The sequence below is a fragment of the Choloepus didactylus genome, chromosome 5 (genome assembly GCF_015220235.1).
Source record: "Choloepus didactylus isolate mChoDid1 chromosome 5, mChoDid1.pri, whole genome shotgun sequence".
Taxonomy (NCBI): Eukaryota; Metazoa; Chordata; class Mammalia; order Pilosa; family Megalonychidae; genus Choloepus; species Choloepus didactylus.
This window is the reverse complement of record NC_051311.1, coordinates 113,017,126-113,035,614: the sequence shown is the minus strand read 5'-3', so window position 1 is coordinate 113,035,614 and position 18,489 is coordinate 113,017,126. Positions and strand designations below refer to the sequence as shown.

General features: G+C 37.0%; 1 protein-coding gene and 1 long non-coding RNA gene across 2 annotated transcripts in view; one reads left to right on the top strand and one right to left on the bottom strand.

Annotated features, from left to right (window-relative positions):
* The window catches only part of LOC119534955, a 128,575-nt gene extending 122,855 nt beyond the window's left edge, over window positions 1–5,720 (bottom strand). The window contains exons 1-2 of the long non-coding RNA XR_005217141.1: window positions 5,306–5,720; window positions 3,909–3,987 (exon numbers count right to left, since the gene is read on the bottom strand). This is a non-coding gene — a long non-coding RNA (uncharacterized LOC119534955). The remainder of the gene's footprint in view (window positions 1–3,908; window positions 3,988–5,305) is intronic.
* A 172-nt stretch (window positions 5,721–5,892) lies between these two features.
* On the top strand, window positions 5,893–17,590 carry PDK4 (pyruvate dehydrogenase kinase 4). Its single transcript, XM_037836729.1, has 11 exons — window positions 5,893–6,219; window positions 7,208–7,349; window positions 8,539–8,610; window positions 9,318–9,502; window positions 9,663–9,749; window positions 10,186–10,263; window positions 11,774–11,850; window positions 13,544–13,642; window positions 13,842–13,952; window positions 14,257–14,370; window positions 15,501–17,590. The coding sequence occupies exons 1-11, from the start codon at window positions 6,090–6,092 to the stop codon at window positions 15,642–15,644; spliced, it is 1,239 nt and encodes a 412-aa protein (XP_037692657.1). The 5' UTR covers window positions 5,893–6,089; the 3' UTR covers window positions 15,645–17,590.
* Window positions 17,591–18,489: the final 899 nt, after the last annotated feature.

Sequence of the window (18,489 nt, the reverse complement as noted above, 5' to 3'; positions counted from 1 at the left end):
GGTATTAACAGAAATGCTGACCCTGTATTTAGATCTGAGGCAAAAGCTCTTTTTGTCTTCCTGTAAGAAATTAAGAGATGTTACCTTCAAGATTAACTTACATTTTTCTGATAAGATTGGGCCCACTGTTGCCCAAAGGAGAACAAAACAGCTTTCCTTGGAGTTGCTTGAGTGAGAGGAAAAATTTTGACCTTTATGAGTATAAGGAGGCCTAGAATGAAAGCAAGGGGTGCTCCAAAAGAAAGTATTGCTCAGGGGGGAAAAAAAAGTGAGATATAGCTATAGGCTAATAGGAGAGGGGAGCTCTGTATAAAGAAATGATGCAGAGAATCTCACACATCTATCTTTACTCCTCATCAATAGTTTAATGGCCTTTGAGTTCTGATCTTCCCTTTACCACTAATTACATGATTACTTCACCAGTGGTTTCTTTAACATAGAGTATCCCTGTTTTAGTTTCCCAGCTGCTAAAACAAACATCATACAATGGATTGGATTAAACCATGGGAATACATTGGCTCAGCTTTGAGGCTAGAAGGCAAGAAAGCAAGGCATTAGCACGGCGATGCTTTCTCCCTGAAGACTGTGGCATTCTAGGGCTGGCTGCCCGCAATCCTTGATCCTTAGGTTTTCTGTTGCATGGCAATGCACATTGTGGCATCTTCTTTCTCTTTCAGGTTCTGTTGACTTCCAGTCTCTGGTTGCTCTCTGTGGTTTTTCTCTTCTGTGTCTAATTTCATTTGCTCGAAAGGACTTCCACTCTATTGGATTAAGGCCCACCTTCATTCAGTTTGGGCACACCTTAACTAATAACATCTTCAAAGGTCCTATTTACAAATGGGTTCACACCCACAGGACCAGGGGTTGACACCTCATATGAGTCAGGGTTCACTAGGGAAACAGAATCAACAGAAAATATATATACATATAAAGTAAAATTGTGAGAATTTTATAAAAATTGTCTCAAAAGACTGTAGGGATGGGCAGGTTCAAATTCCATAGGGCAGGCTGCAGGCTGAGAACTCTAATGAAGGTTTTCAACAAATTACCCACGAGAAGCTGGCTGGCTGAAGTAGAGATGAAAGTTCTCTCTTCTGACTACCCAAATCATCACTTCTTTTAAACCCTTCAACTGATTGGATGTAACATCCCTCATTATTGAAGGCAATCTCCTCAGCTGATTATAGATGTAAATGTAATCAACTTACTGATTATTTAAGTCCACAAAAAGTCCTCTCAGTAACCCACTAGTCCAGTGCTTGTTTGCCGAAGCAACTGGACACCATAAGCTGGCCAAGCTGACACATGAACATGACCATCAGAGATTTGAATATGTCCCTGTGGAAGACATGATTCAATCCCTAAAGCCCCCAAACAAATTCATCATCTGTGATTTCCCCCCGCTCCTTCAATCAACCCATCTTCTCCTCTTGACTCTCCCGTTTCCATTAATAGAATCAACTCTTTCCCAAGTACAGGCTTAGAACATCAGAGAACTTTTTTAAATTCTTTTTTCATTCTAGATTTGACAAAGCCTAGAAATCCTACCATCAGAATGACTCTTTACATTGTTTTCCTCCTTACCCCAAGAACTCTCCTCTTTGTCTGCCTATGAACTTCCATTCAACATTTATAATTCAGATGATATGTCACTTCCTCCAAGAAGTCTTTCCTGACCTCTTACCCTCCATACACATACCTTGTATGTATGCATCACAATTTTTTTTCAAGATTACTTCTACATCTTTCTCCCATCCTTGAAGACAGGGACTATGTCTTTTTTTCTTCTTTATGTCTTTACCATAGTGCCTGGTACACACTGATTATTCAATAAAGCTTAATTGAATTGTTTAATTGCTAACAGTTAACACCAAGAACTTCAAGAGTTCCATGGTGCCTTCTCCATGGACCTCACAGTCTTCATACCAGCATTTAAGGCTTTCATGATACAGCCCTAATCTCCCATTTCCTTCTCCTTTAGAGTACCCTAGACTGTACCCAAACTAAACTCGTCATTATTTCCCCAATATATCCTAGCTCCTACATCTGTATTTTGCTCATGCTTAGAACTCCTTCCCCAATATCTAGTAGCAATTTTCCAAAATGTTGCTCATTTTTCTAAGCTCATTCCAAATTCCAGTTCTCAGAGGAAGCATTCCCTGATCCCCAACATAAGTTCTCCCTCCAATCACTCCTGGCCATCAGTAGCATCACCTCCACCCATGACTATCAACATCACCACCATGATACGGTGATTCAACCCCTCTTATGGACTGTCTTATAGCACACTGAATTATATATTTTTTTGCCCTGAGGATTAAGTGAAGACTCTCATAAATTAATAATTAATTGGCTACAATCTTCCATCATCCACTATTAATTTGAAATGCTTGAAGGCAGATGAATTTGCACCCACCAGCTCCTCAAGTCCAGCTCCTGGACCCTAGTATCCTCTAAGTTAACATCAGTTATGAGAAAATACCAGAGAACAACTGGTGATTTAGTTTTTTCACCAATGTGCCTTCACCAGGGATTCTTTCTCATCCCTCATAGAAAGCTGCTCAATCTGTTTTAAGTGTCATTTTCTCAGAGAGGTGTTCCTTGTGCACCCAATAAAAGATGGTTTCATCATATTCATTTTTGTTAGAGTCCTTATCCTAACTTGAAGTATATGTCCACTGTCTATTTGTTTTTGTAATACCTGTTTCCCATAAAAGTCTATAACCTCCATGAGAGAACAGATCTTTACTATTTTGTTCCCTGCAAAAACATCCCTTTTTAAAATAATCATTGGTCGGTTACATATTTTGTAAATACTTTGTCTAAGTCTATTCATTCTTTAACTTGAAACATTCTATAATCAAATCTGCTAATCTTTTCAGCATGGCTATTGGAATTCCTGTTATGTGTATTTTTAATTACTTCCTTGGAATATATTCCTAGAGGCAGAAAATAATGGATCACAGAGTACGCATCTTTTTAACGGTTTAATGCTTATTGTCAAATTGCCGACCGCTCACCCTCTCACAAAAGTTCTCATGTTCTCATTTGCATTCTTAAAAGCTGTAGTAAGCAACTTTATGCTATTAGATTTTGCCACACAAGCTGGACAGAATTCACCTAAAATTAGGTAAAAGTGTCCCTGAAAAGTTTAGGATTCAGGAGTTGCAAGCAAAGATGCTACGTTGGTCCCTGCTGCCAAGGGGGAATCTTTGTGTGCCACATCCCACTGGCACTAAAAGATTTGATAATTTTCTCATGGTTTACCCTTTAGTCAAATGAATGCACTCCTCTTCCATACTCATCACCCCTGATAACTTTTTGCTTCGCCTCCGTTCTAATTGGATCACCTCCAAACTGTGGTTAGCTAAGAATAGAAATGCCACTCTTGCTGTCGCTTCCTAATCATTATAAGACAGGACATCTTATCCAACTGGGTAAACAACTGAACCTGACCATTCCAGCTCAGATACCATAAACATTGCCAATTTTAACAACAGTTCTCAACAAAGAGAAATGACATAGAAGAATGCAATGTACTGTGAGAGTAACCTGATAAATATTATTGCATCGGATGAGTTAGAGACAAAAATTTGGTGACATTTAGCCCATAGCCATCTCTGCACATCATATGACTTCACCTGATCTTTAATCATCCCACAACACATAGGGTAGTATTGTTGGGTAAGCCTGGCGTGATGGATTTATGGAAATGGTGCTTTCCTAAATTAGATCACCTGCAATGTGCAATTGCCATTGCCTTGCCTCGGCAGGTTAAAGAGTATAATTCTTTGTAATATATATTTTGTCTAGTCCAGATCCCATATACACAGTGAAAGAAAGCAAATGTATGTTTTTCTTTTACTTCTGTATTTAGAGTGTAATTCAGGAAAAAGAAGGGATTTTACCTTAAAATTTACTTGCTTCATCAGAGAGAATCTTATTTAGTTTCTTGGCTTCTTGAACATGTTTCTTTGCTTCATGGATCTATACAAATATGGAATAAAGGTTTCAGAGATTGAAAATATAAATCTCCAAGTAGAGTTGCGTTTTGAAATTTGGCTAAGTTTCTGCAGTTGTTTCAGTTTGAGAAACTGAGCTTGTTTTGTTTCATTTTGTTTGTTTTCTGTCTCACCCAAGTGAGTAGCTGCTGGAGTCTTTTTCTTTGCTCTGGCATCATTCCTCAAGTTCTCTAAGGTCTCTAAGGCAGCTTCATTGTTAGAGGATTATGAATGTTGAATGTTTTGATGGGGCTGTTTCTGATAAGTCTGGGCAAAATAAGGGCAGAGGGATGTCACAAATCCATGACGATCTTGTCTTGTAGACAAGGGGGAAAACAGTAATAGATCTAATATAGCACCTCTACACAGGCTACAGAGTGCCTAAGGTTTTGCCAGGACCGATTCAGCACCCGAAATAATGGTGGTAGATTTGAGAGATACAAAATTAGGTTCATTAGACATCCAAGTGGAGAAGTCAAATAGGTGGCTGAATATAGGACTCGGGCTCTCAGGGGAAAGTTTCTGCTGGAGATAGCAAATAGTAAATCATCATCCTATGACTCAGTGAGAACATTTAGGGAAAGAAGTTAAAGAGTGACAAAGGAGTGTAGAATCACAGGTGTTTCCCAGGGTTCCCCATTCTGCTTATAAAGACAGGGGCAGGAGGCCAAAATCTTGTATAACAACCTACCATTTTGCCACCTCATTAGCTCCCATTCTATTGCATCTGTAACTAACCCTCTTACTTCCAGATGCCCCAAACACTGTGGCTTCATTCTCTAGGCCCTTTGGAGTGGGGGAGTGGAGGATGGGGGTGAAGAGGGACAAGGGAGAGAAAGGAATTGTAGGATAGATAGTGCTTTTCAACAACTGTCATCGATGTAACAAATGAGTAGCGGCTGCATTCAAAGCAGGGCAGGAATCACAAAAATGACACAAAGATATCGCAAAGACACGTTCCCTACCCTAACTTCCTTGTGGAAGGCCATGAGAGACAAAGGCCATATTTGGAAGATGTGGGGATCACAGGTCAGAAAAGGTCTCTAGGAGATCGTTTGCACTAGACATTTAAGGGTAAAATGGAAAATCTTTGGCAAAGATTTGGATTAAGGACATGACGTACAGGGCGTCAGAGTGAGCAAATTCTCTGACGGTAGAAAAAGAAGGTGAGTTAAATTAGTAAGTTGGTCTCTTTATTGTTTTGTTTTTAATAAACAAGGTTAAACCTAAAGGACAGAATGTGTTACTGGAGACACACAGAGCAGTGGCTCTTTATCATCACAGGAAAACATAAACGTACGTACTTGAGAAGTGCCTGAAGTCTCAACGAACGGAACTTCCAGTTCCTGCCCCGTGCCGTTAGTCCCTGGAGAGACTCCAGGAGAACTCTTTGGGATGTTTCCTCCCTCAGCCGCCAAACGGCAAAGAAGCGCATACTTTTGAACCGAGCCAACTGGCTACTGTAAAAGCCCCGTTCTGAGCACCGACCAGTGAGCTCCCGGAGCCCAGATTCTTGGAACTAGTTTCTGGTGCGGAATGCGTGACTTGGCACCAGCTTAAGACTTGTAAACAAGGATGGGTCTGGAGGAGACCCAAACCCACGCGCGGCAGCCCTATCCCAAGCCGCTGACCTCGCGCCCACGTCCGGCCAGGTGTCCGCTTTATCCTCCTCCTCCCGGGCCTTCCCCCGCCCCTGACCTCTCACGGCTCCTGGCACGGGCCACGCCACGGGGACACGGACCGGGGGCGGGGCCCAGAGTTCATTTTCTGAGTTGATTGGCTCGGCCCCAAGATCCGGTCTGGTCTCCAAGTCCCGGAGACTCCGCCCCGTGGGAGGGCGGGGGGAGCGCGAGCAGACAAATAAAACCGCGGGAGGCGGTGGGTGGTGGGAAGTCTTGTACTGGAGGCTCAGATATCTGCAGCTGGAGTCCAGGGTCCTGCACCTCCAGCCCGCGGCATCTCGAACCACAAGCTCTTCTGCCCTCCGGGCCCTAGCGTCCCGTGCCTCTCCTCCGACCGAGGGGCTCTCTAGGGCAAACTTCGCCCCTCAACTACCCCCAGTCCGTGCCCGGCTTGGTGGGTGTCGAGATGAAGGCTGCCCGCTTCGTGATGCGCAGCGCTGGCTCGCTGAGCGGCGCCAGCCCGGTACCCCTCGAGGTCGAGCATTTCTCGCGCTACAGCCCGTCCCCGCTGTCCATAAAGCAGCTGCTGGACTTTGGTGAGCCGGGCCTGGAGAACTGCCTTAACTTTCAGCCCGGGATAGGGAGGGCTGGGCGTGTATGTGTGAGTGTGCGTGTGTTTGGGTTCTTTGCTAAAATAAGGGGCTGCTTTGCCCTTGATCCCTGGAGCCTCGACGCCACCGTGCTTGGTTTCCTAGATTTGCCTTTTATCTAACAGTTGTGCCTACAGGTCCAGGCCTCCTGCAGCCCCTCCAACACTGGATGGTTTGGCTTCATCTTTCTTCTCCTTTCTGGCTAGAGCTTCCGGTCAAAATAGTTTTTGCTTTCAGTCACCTTTTAACAATGGACTAGAAACTTTCTCCCCTTCTCCACAGCATAGCTCTTCTTGGAGAGGATTCCTAATATTTTAAAGGAGGCTTAACTTAATTTAACCACCCTCCTCCAGAGTACATCCCTCTGCATTTCTAACAGGTTTCTTCATTCTCTCTCTACGTACCTTTATATTTTTTCATGTGTTTAGATGCTGCTGTAAATATTTACACACTTGCTGCAATAATCTTATAAGGAAGGTTTCGAGGGTTTAAATGTGATATTATTTATCACTAATCTGGAAACATCCCAACCCCTACTCCAGCCCTTATCCCCCACTCCCACCCCCTTCTATTTCATGTCTAGACTCTGTGATGGATGGTTTGTTGCTGATCTTATAATGTTGACTGAATCCTCTCCTCTTTTATAAATACTTTGAGTGGTGGGATATTCAGATTTCTTGAAAGTGACTCCTCTTCAAAAAAAAAGATAGCAATAATTTTCCTATATTGTCCCCACAAAAAAAAAGAGAGACAGAGAAAGAAAGAAAAAGACAATGAAGAAGACACCTGCTCTTGAATTATCGATAAACTGAAAACCCACTGAGGGCATAATATAATCGTGTGTGTGTATTCAATATTCAGTAGTTAATGCTATTTAACTATATCATTTAGACACACTCTTTTCCAAACACTAAATAAATGTAATTTATTACAGGTTCAGAAAATGCATGTGAAAGAACTTCTTTTGCATTTTTGCGACAAGAATTGCCTGTGAGGCTGGCCAATATCCTGAAGGAAATTGATATTCTCCCTGTTCCATTAGTAAATACTTCTTCTGTGCAGTTGGTTAAAAGCTGGTAAGTGGTGAACCCTTCTGAAACAGTTCCTAGTTTTATGATTTCTAATAATATTTTAACATCATAATTGGCAAACAGCTTCTCTGAACAGTATTAATACTTTGAAAGTCCTAAAGAATTTTCTTATTAATTTAGGGTAAGTTATCATAAGGGTGATTAGAAAGCTATAAACAGACATTTTACACTGAAAGGGAGATGCTATTACAATATTTATTTTTACTTCCAGGAAAAATATGAAAAATAATTGACATGTAGTTTTAATTTTGTATTTTAAACAATAAAAGACAGTTTGATATTGCAAACTGACTGTTATGCCTAGAAACGGATTTGAATGAGTACTATTTAGGGAGGGCGTAATATTTGTTCTTACAAAGTGATGAACAGAGTGGGCTTTGGGTTCAAATCCTGACTCCACCACTTCCTAGTGGTAGGACCCTTGGCAAGTGTCATAAACTCTCTATGTCTCAATCCCCTCATCTGTTATTGAGGAGAATGAAGTATATGCCTCAAAGGGATGTTTCCATGTAATTAAATGAAATGATCCATAGGAAAGCACTTAGAGCAGCACCTGGCACTTAGCCAGCACTCAGTGTCAGTTATTATGAGCTCATTTTACAAATGAGAATACTGAGGCTTAGAAAGGATAGATAACTCAAAGGAGCATGTTTTCAGAGAACAAAGCCAGGATATGCACTTCAGCAGTCACAAACCAGGGCCTTACCCTAAACCACTGACTGCACAGCTTTTTGTTCGTTTATTCATTGAATATATGTATTGCAAACATAAAACAATTGCTATCTCAAACACATATCCAATCTGTAGTAGTTACTGCTACTTCCAAGACTTCTATTTCCCTAAGAATGAATATAATAGGAACAAATCGGAAGCCTTTAAAAAAAATAGTTAATTCCAAGAATTGCTCAAAGAAATAAAAACATTTGTCAAACAAAACAGAAAGCTGAATACTAACCTGGAATGATTAAAGAACCATAAATTTTAAGTTTAGAAAGATGAGGATTAAACGTTGTAGCTTTTTTTTTTTTTTTACATATTGTTCCCCAAATGTGCTGTGCAGAAGTTTAATTTTAACCAATGCTTGCTTCAGATTATTGAAAAAGGCTTTCTATTTTCAGCCATTTGTATCTGACTATTTAGTTTTAAAGCTTAAAGCACACCTGTCCCTTTACAGGTATATCCAGAGCCTGAGGGATTTGGTGGAATTCCACGAGAAAAGCGCAGAGGACCAGAAAATATTATCAGAGTAAGCTTAATGCATTAGAATAAATGTTTAAAATTTTGAGTATTTCCAAACACATTCCTGATATTTCAGACCTAAATTAAAGGAACTTCAACCTTGAATAATAAATGACTACCTTCTTAACAGTTTTGGCTTCTTGGTATTTTGGAAGTGATGGAGGAATAAGGCATTGGAAATGGTACTGGGTATAAACAAGTGTAGAGGACATGGATTTTTTTTTTTGAAGGAAATCTACTTTTTACTATAAATGTAGTCACATGATTAGATTTGCAGGATGATTTACTGTTACATAATATTAAAAATTTTCTTTCAGAGTAACTGACAGTTTCTAACAACCTAAATGAGAATCTTTTGTAAATCTGACAAGAAATTTGGAAATTTTTTCAGAATGGCAGCCTAGACTCAACTTCAAAATTAATTATTATTTTTAAAGAGAAAGCTTACTAACATTTAATGAACACCTGCAATGAATGTACCAGTTTCAGAGTTTGGTATTTTTACATATAACCTAGAAGCAAAATAAATTTGTTTATGGAACCATTTCCTCTACTGTACTGGAAGAATCTGTAGTGAGAATCCCTAACATTTTCTCGTTTGGTTTGTTTAGGTGAGGAATTAAAAAGAGCTTTAACCTTCTTTGATATAATCTAAAGAATGTAAATGAATGAAACTTATGTTAGTTTTCACTAACTGTTTATTTTTTGTCTTAGTTTTGTAGATACACTCATCAAAGTTCGAAATAGACACCATAATGTAGTCCCTACAATGGCACAAGGAATTATAGAGTATAAAGATAGCTGTACAGTTGACCCAGTCACCAATCAAAATCTGCAGTATTTCTTGGATCGATTTTACATGAACCGTATTTCTACTCGGATGCTGATGAACCAGCACAGTAAGTTAGGTCATCATGATCATACTTAGAGTTGGTATAGAATATAAACCACACTATAACTAGCTGTTTCACTAATGAGTCGGTCATATTCTTTCTCAGTGGTAGTTCTAATAATTATTCTGATCTATATAACAATAGTTTTGTTTTTATTTTTTAACAGTTCTTATATTTAGTGACTTACAGACAGGAAACCCAAGCCACATTGGAAGCATTGATCCAAACTGTGACGTGGTAGCAGTGGTCCAAGGTAGAGTCTAGATTTCTGCATTTCCCTTATTGAAGATGTGCAATGTATGATTGACATATCTGTGGTTGAGATGACCCTGTGAATGAATTATGATGGTAGTGCTCCATTTATATTTTTATGAATCCTGCCAACCATATTGCTTTTTAGAGTTGAGAGCTTAAACATTCATTTATAATTTTATGAAAGATCCAAATATCAGAAGCTAATGTGCCAAATTCTTATATATTATATTTGATTTCTGAATTTCCTATATTCTTATTGCTACAACTTAAGCACTGTCTTAATTTTTTTCTTCAAGCAAAGTATTAAGAAGGTATTTTTTCCTACACACAAACCTGTACTCCAGTGAATGTTTTAGATTGAGGATAGTATATCACATTAAATATTGCATGGTATAAATTTGTTTCATGATGATGAAAAAAAATTTCTTTTCCAGATGCCTTTGAGTGTTCAAGGATGCTTTGTGATCAGTATTATTTAACATCTCCAGATTTAAAGCTCACACAAGTGAATGGTAAGCAATAATTAAAATCTATTTTAACCTATGCAAAATTCAATATTCCCCCACTATGATTACTTTTAAAAATACAAACTTTTCTATGTTCCCTTTTACCCTTCTGAACTTGCCTAGGATTTTCACTTTTTTTTTGAAGCCAGTGTTCTTTTTAACTATCTCAACTGGCAAGTTCCGATTGAGCATATTCAGTTGCTAATGATGTAATGATGATTCATAAAGAAAAATGGTTTGAACAAATTGGGATTTAGAGAAGCAACTAGATGCAGTTTTCTTAGATCAGAGAAAGATTAGTAACCTATTCAAAGTGTCTATAGACTATGAGGGCCAGGGAGGCGAGAAGTTAGGGGAATCACTTAGAATCACGTAGGTTACTCATAAGACCTGGAAACAATCAAACCCTTGAAATTGCACTGTAATCATATACCACTGTTTTGGGAGCAGAGTATATATACTTCAAATGCTTCAACTCTAGGTTACTTGTGAAGACAAGGTCTTCCCACATTGATGGAAGTGATTACATGATGAATACCAGGCAGAATTATATCACATTCTATTCTAGAACAGAGTTGCATTTCAAAGCCACATGATGTATGTAAATTGGAATAACCTTATCCTTTCCATTCAAAGTGAATATCTTTTCCAAATAATACGTATACAGGAACAATTTCTGTAGTGGTCAGAGTTAACATTACACTTCCAGATTATCAGAGTAGCCTAACTCATGGATTGGGGGTATGCAAATGATAAGTAAATGCTAAACCAAAAACAGAAGTACAAATAAAGGTTGAAAAATATCTCTGAGCATAAACAGAGATGTTGCCTAAGACTTGTAGATTAACTGCTTGAACTGTTTGATAAAGAGAGAATTGTGCCAGACCTTTTGTTTTCTCATTCAAAGTTTGCCAAGGCCTGGGACTCTGAAGAATAATACTTTCATTTTTCTTTTCAAACAGTACTATGAGGTTTTGTTTCTCTCTTTTCCTTAGCCTCATGGTGAAAGTTAAGTATAGTTAACGTATAATATTTAATGTTTGAGTTGTATAGAGATCTAGAATAATCAGGTGTGTTATTTTATCATGCAATACAAATATGAAAATAATAGATACCATTAATTTCAATTTTATACTTAAAAAACACACTTATAGTCATTTTTTTCTCTCTTGAAATCCATGTAAGTTTAACTTTGGAATTGTCCAGTACAAAAATATTATATATAGAAACAGTCAATATAATCTAACTGATCACACCATTATTTCACACAGCTTTACCCATTAACAGAGAAATGCCAAAATAAATCATAGAGCACTAGATAACAACTGTAATAGCATTTTGAAAATAACCCTATGGTGTTTACTGTTTAATTAGAAGGTTCTAGGGTCGGATTTGGGGATGGGGAGGATGGGAAATATTCCATCACTTTAAATTCAAAATGTTAATCAAATAGATACAGAAGTTTATTTTAATGCAGTATTTGTTTACGAATTCTAAATTAGTTTAATTTTTTTAGGAAAATTTCCAGGCCAACCAATTCACATTGTGTATGTTCCTTCTCATCTTCATCATATGCTCTTTGAACTCTTCAAGGTATGAGACTTCACAATAATTGCAATTGTGTCTATAACAGAAAAAATTCACAGGTTACATTTTTATTTCCTTTATCATTCCCCACTAATCAGGAGCCTCACTACCTTTTCCCAAGCATGCTTCTGTGCTCCAAAGAGAAAGGAGCTACAGTCTTTGAAATGGTATTTGCAGCTCACTGCAGCATCTACAAGTATTTTAGACTGCACGATAGAATTTATGATGCCTCAGTGGTGTAGAGCTGAGAGGATGGGCCCATCATTTGTCCAGGTGTCCAGTACTAATCGTTCATTAATGAAGGTCACAGGAAGACTGCTTCAGGGAGTGGGGCCTTGTTACCTCCACCCCCACATACTGTCAAACCCAGAGGCTCAGGTCAAGAATTATTATGGTGTCATAGCCCCAGTCTGACTCTAGAAATGTCACAGAGAAAGTCATTTACCTCAATTATCCACTTTAAAGTACATATAAATTACCTGCATATTATGTTAAACTGTAGATTCTGATTCAGTAGTCTCAGGTAGGGCCTGAGATTCTGCATTTCTAATATGCTAACAGGTGATAATTCTGATCCAAAGTCTGTACTTAAGGTAGGAAGCCTGTAGGGCAGTGTTTCTCAAACTTTAATGTGATTAGAATCACTTGGAGAGAGAGAGTTTGTTTTGTAGGTCTGAGAATTTATATTTCTAACAAGTTCTCAGAAGATGCAGATGTTACTGGTCTGAGGTAGCCAAGTGCTAAAAATCAAATCCTTTCATGGGTTCTAATCTTATACCAAAAATAGAAAACCACCTGAGGTTCTGCAGTACTTCCCAAGAGTCCCTTGAACTGGAGACAAGAAGCCTAAAAAAACATGAAACTTGCCTCTAATTCTGATATAATTCTTTCTAGAACTTTCTATTTCTTAACTTATTCTAATATTAGTTCAGTGAGATATTAATTGTACTACAAACATCTCATCTATTTTATTTCACTTCAGCTAACTACTAGAATTTAATGTTACATAGAAAACAGAAAGCAGATGACCTACCAGAAGATGGTTAGAGAGGAAACTGGATTAAATAAACCCAGACTTTATGTGTAAGGACTTCATCCATTTGGCTAAAAATTTGTTTTAGTTTCTTCAGTGTTAAGAGACAAAAGAGATGTTTTTCTTTGATTTATTTGTAAATTGAATGGTCCAACTTATAGAGTTATTTTGATGATAATCAAATGCAAATTGAAATTGAATTTAGAATTATTTACTGTCCTTTTAAATAGTAACGACCTTTTCCAGTAAATTTTATAAAAGTGAATAAATTGATTCAATGATTCACTGTTCATTTGTTATGTAATAGCCTTTGATGCTTGGATATAAAATGTGATGTAAAGGCAGAAAAGGTAGAGCTAGGAAATGTACTATCAAAAGCAATTCCTTCATTTAAATTAAGCTTACAAATAAGAATATGACATCCAGTAGAATTGTTTTTCCATTAGATATTACTCCCAAGAGCCATTTTACATGGTAAATGAATGTTCATTATACATCCTACATGACACATTCATAAATGGCTACTTACAGAGATGTTTTAGTATTAACTTAAGAAATAGGAATTTTGAATCATGCTCATGCTGCTTTTGTTTTAACCATAAAAACCAATTATATTTTCTCCCTCTTTCTTCTCCCACCGAGTTCCTTATTGTTTGTTTTCTTTAGAATGCAATGAGGGCAACAGTTGAACACCAAGAAAATTCACCTTCCCTTACGCCAATCGAGGTGATTGTTGTCTTGGGGAAAGAAGACCTTACAATTAAGGTAATCATGCTCTGTTTTTTGGTGGGAGGTCTCTCTTGAGAAAATTAAAAAGCGTCAATAAAAATAAAGTTCTCTGCTTTTGGCAATAGGTCAGTCATGTACACCAGATGACTTTTCATTTGAGAAAATATATTTTTATGTAGGCAAACACATGTTGTTTTTTAATGTGTATCTCTGATGACTTCTTTATTTGTTTAAGATTTCAGACCGAGGCGGTGGTGTTCCTCTGAGGATCACTGACCGCCTCTTCAGTTACACCTATTCCACTGCTCCAACGCCTGTGATGGATAATTCCCGGAATGCTCCTTTGGTAAGACCAATTAAATGGCTAAATTTACCCTAGAGATCTAGTCATAAATGAAGGGCAGGGATTACAAGAAAATATTTAGGTGAGTAAATCAATTTAGTTAACTTAGTCATGGGTGATATGAGAAAGAATGTTAAATCAAACTAAAAATGGTGAAACAATTCTACAAGGGGATCTGATTAGAAGCAAAAGATATTTATCTAAATTCTGGGACATCAGTATCATTGAGGAAAATAACTCCATTCTACGTTTTGTATTTCAATGATCATAGCCTCTTCTTTACTAATAACTGATCTCTCCCCTATAGGCTGGTTTTGGTTATGGCTTGCCAATTTCTCGTCTCTATGCCAAGTACTTTCAAGGAGATCTGAATCTCTACTCTTTGTCAGGATATGGAACAGATGCTATCATATACTTAAAGGTATCCTTTGAACTCAATAGAAAAATAATATTCCTAAAAATATTGCTTCTTTCACAGGTCTGAGTTCTGTGGTTCAGAGTGAATTCCCCAAACTGTATTAATGCAAATAATGACAAGTCATTTTATTTTCTGTTTGGGTGTATGTAGATGTACTATTTAATATGGCTGTTTACCAAAGCGGGAGCCAGAACAGGTTACCTATCTCAAGTGAAGCAAAATTATTTCCCAAGAACCAAATCACCAAAGTTTCAGAGTAAGGACATCCTCTTATGAATTTTTTAAGGCAACTCCTTTTGACATCTGTAGGAGTAACTATACTTTGTTCTATTTGAACTTGTGGGAAATATATACCAATTAATATCCAGCCCAGAAACAACAGACATCAAAATACTCAACACCTTAAGCAGACCTTATTAGAAATACAGGGAAAGGAAAGCTGACTGCTCACAAGCCATCAGTGGGATGCCAGGCATTTCCTGAATTAACATTAAAACTTGGTTCATGGTTTATCTTTTCTGATACAGTCTCTATTTATTTGTTAAGGTCACTGTCCTGATTTGCTTAGTCACTCATTAACTGCTTCAATTGTAAATATATTTACAAATATTGGCAACTAAAAAATTAAGCTTCCAGGTTCCTTTTTTATGCATTGGAATTATTTATCAAGTGACTTTTGACTGTCTGCAATTGTTAATGCATTCATTTCTTATATGAGCAAAAGTCTTCAAAGGATTGAGAAATAGTATCAGAACAGGTATCTTACTTTGTCACAGATACAAAGACTTTGCCTGGAAAGAATAGTGTTGCTATTCAACTCTATCAGGCAAACAATATCTAAACAAAGGAATATATAAATATTAAACACAAATTCTATTCTGGAATTGATAATTCTGTATATATAATTTCAGTCCATATAGGGTAGAAATCATATTCATTTTTTTTTTTAGTTTTGTTTTATACAGTGCTTAGTATACTGTAGGCTTTTGTGTGCTCTTATTACTAAGTCAGTTGAAAGAATGTATTTGAACGTTTGAATACTTACCTCTAAATTCATTTTGAATAATCACTTCAAGTACAAACTATGCCATGAATAATTTCTTTGATCTGATTTTTATTTCCTCTTCTTTCAGGCCTTATCTTCCGAGTCTGTAGAAAAGCTCCCAGTCTTTAATAAGTCAGCCTTCAAACATTATCAGATGAGCACTGAAGCTGATGACTGGTGTATCCCAAGTAAGGAACCAAAGAACCTGGCAAAGGAAAAAGTGGCACTGTGAAGAGGGACACCCAGAACACTTTAAGGGATCAAAGTGTGTCTGTGCCAGTGCTGCTTTTGAATGTTTGCGTGTATCCTGTTGTTTGCTCAAAAACAACAGCAACAAGAACTCCTTGATCAAAGCACTGATTGAGAGGAATGGAGCTTTTTCCTGTCATACAGGAGAGCCTAATGCTACAGGAGTTAACAGATGGCCAGCTCTTTAATTTTTAACTTAGAATAACTCATGAGTTTATATCAAATCCTGAAGAAGAAATAAGCCTCAGATTTCCATCTCAACTAAGAATGGGAAAGGGAGTGAATGAAAAGATAAAAGTTAACAGTTTCAATATACTGATATTTTAAGCCCTCTTGTTGACATGATAAGATGTTGGTATTTATTGAATATCAAGTGGCAATACACCAGTATTTTCCTGCCATTCACAGGATTAGGGCTTAGTTAACATTGTGTGATGAGAAATGTATGCAGACGGACATTTCCTAAATATTTATGTGCCGTAGAGAGCATAGGATGGTGACTAAAATAACATTCACTTTGTTATAAATATAGCTCCTTTATTATGCTGTTTTTACCTAGTCACACTTCTAAAGTGCACATTTAATGGCAGGTGCCTAGTCTTGGGTCAATTTTAAAATAATGCACTGAATTAGGATGTTGGTTGTTGGAGGGAGAGAAGAATTGCCAAAGTGAAAGCAACAGTACCTGTTGTCTTGCTTTGTTTTTAAATGAAACTATAGATTGAAAAACCAGTGTTTTCCCTAACTCAGTAGGAAGGGCTGAGTAGTAATCCAAAGACATCCATTCTTTAGGCTTAAAAACAGAATATGATATCATTATATTCTGTACACTCCAGCATTAACATGTCTATAAAAATTTCTAACCAAATGACTCAGGAACATTAGAATTTAAATACTTCTTGGAGTAATTTTAACAAATAGCCTGGAAGTAGGAGATTCTCATGCCAAGATGTTATTCATTTGTGCATCATCAAGATGGAGAGCTAATGAAAGAAGGCTGTAATGTATATGGTACTTTTGGGGGGTTAAGTTGTAATTTGTAGGTTGACAGGCCAGTCATGTGCATTACTCTTAGAGATAAAGGAATGAAAAACAAAAAGAAGGAAGAAAGGGAAGAGAGTGAAGGAAAGAAGCAATAGATGGGCGTCTTGCCATTTTCCCCACAAATTAATTTTAAGAAATCCGTATTTTCATGGATAAATTCTTGACAAGTGGATGAATCAGTGTCTTTAAAAATCAGTACAGCTTCTTTAAATGGCTCCCACTCTCACACGACAGTAGGCTTTTACGAGAAAATAAACTCATCTGTATCAAATAAATGTTTAAACTGGGATATAGAAAGAATCAGGATTATCTGCACTGTAAATTAATCAGTACTGTATATGCTGAATATGACATTTGTGTTTAATTTTGCAATGGCCTGATATAATTCTGGTAGTGGCAATGGAAGTCTCAAACTACTTGTGGATTTCAGATCTTAGCATCAGGAGTTCTAGATAGTGACTGTAATCTTGGGACTCTGGCTTGTGCCTTTATTGATTACACAAAACTATTTGCAATTGGTTATTTGACTTTTCAGTTTATTCCTGAAATGTTAAGCTAAATATTTTTGCATGTAAATACTCGTATTTACCAAAGATTTAAAGCAGTTGATTAATTAACCCAAACACTGTGAACCATTTTTAAAACACTAGAGAAAAAGAATTGTTAATTTCTCAATAGCCTAGACTGTAAATGGTGTTCTATAAAATAAATAACTCTTTGTTGGTATTTGTGAAATCTATGGAAGAGTTTTAGGATTCCAGTGCATAGATACTGGATGTTCAGGCCCATTTAAATTATTAACATATAAATTGTGTTTTAGTCTTTAGGTTATGTACAGAGCAATGTGATCATTTTTATAATAAATATTTTTATTATAATAGTAGACTTTGTCTTTTGAAATTCTTTTCTTCAATTATTGGTAAATTACTGAGAAGTATTTGAGTTAAAGTTTTCCCTCACTTTACATTCATGTCTAATTTATCAACATATTTGATTGATAGAGCTTTTTAAAAGTATTGGAAGCAAATTAAAAATCTTAATTTTTAAACAAAGTACTTTATAGCAACCCAGAAATTTCTGTCTTTTGCTCTCATGTATACCTCAATAACAGATAGTACAGTATGTTTTGTCTACATGGATGTATTTAGTAGTCATTTTTGTAATTCATAAGTTCCTTGCATTTTTTGTAAATTTATTTTAAAGTGTCAATTAGCGTCTGTGTTTACATATCATACCGTGGAGTCCCAAAATAATTACCTAGATAATTGAGGTTCCCAAACCTCTTCTGAATTAAATATATGAATAATTAACTTAATAAGGTAGAAACTGAGTAAAATTAGTTAAACTGGGGCAAATATTAACTTTCCTATCTTCAGTGTCTTTATGTACTATATTAAACCTACTTTATCTTTTGAGAACATCCTTTACCCCCCTCCACAGCACCTTGCTGGCAAGAGTCTGTCAAAAAAGGGAGAGAAACTAAAATTAAATTAGTAGAGTGAATTTTTCATAACTAAATATCTGATCAGAATAATCAGATTGATATATAATATTTGAATAAAAATGCCATTAGCTATAATGCATTAAATCCTGAAAAGGCTATTCTAAGACCCTTTACTAATGACACTCTCCCTTTACTTGACTGCCTTCATTTCTTCTGCCTTTGCCAAGGAAGCAGAAGCATGTGTGTCCATGTGCGTGCACACACACACAGGATTTAGCTGTACAGTTTCCTTGGGTTACACTGCTTGGAAGGTAGGGAGTTAGTGCACTCCATCCAGGTT

What these genes read in the sequence shown, in the direction of transcription:
- PDK4 (XM_037836729.1), top strand. Translation starts at nt 6,090, where the DNA reads ATGAAGGCTGCCCGCTTCGTGATGCGCAGCGCTGGCTCGCTGAGCGGC. An exon ending in GTGCAGTTGGTTAAAAGCTG is followed by an intron (nt 7,350 to 8,538) that starts GTAAGTGGTGAA and finishes GTCCCTTTACAG; the next exon opens with GTATATCCAGAGCCTGAGGG. An exon ending in TGCTCTTTGAACTCTTCAAG is followed by an intron (nt 11,851 to 13,543) that starts GTATGAGACTTC and finishes TGTTTTCTTTAG; the next exon opens with AATGCAATGAGGGCAACAGT.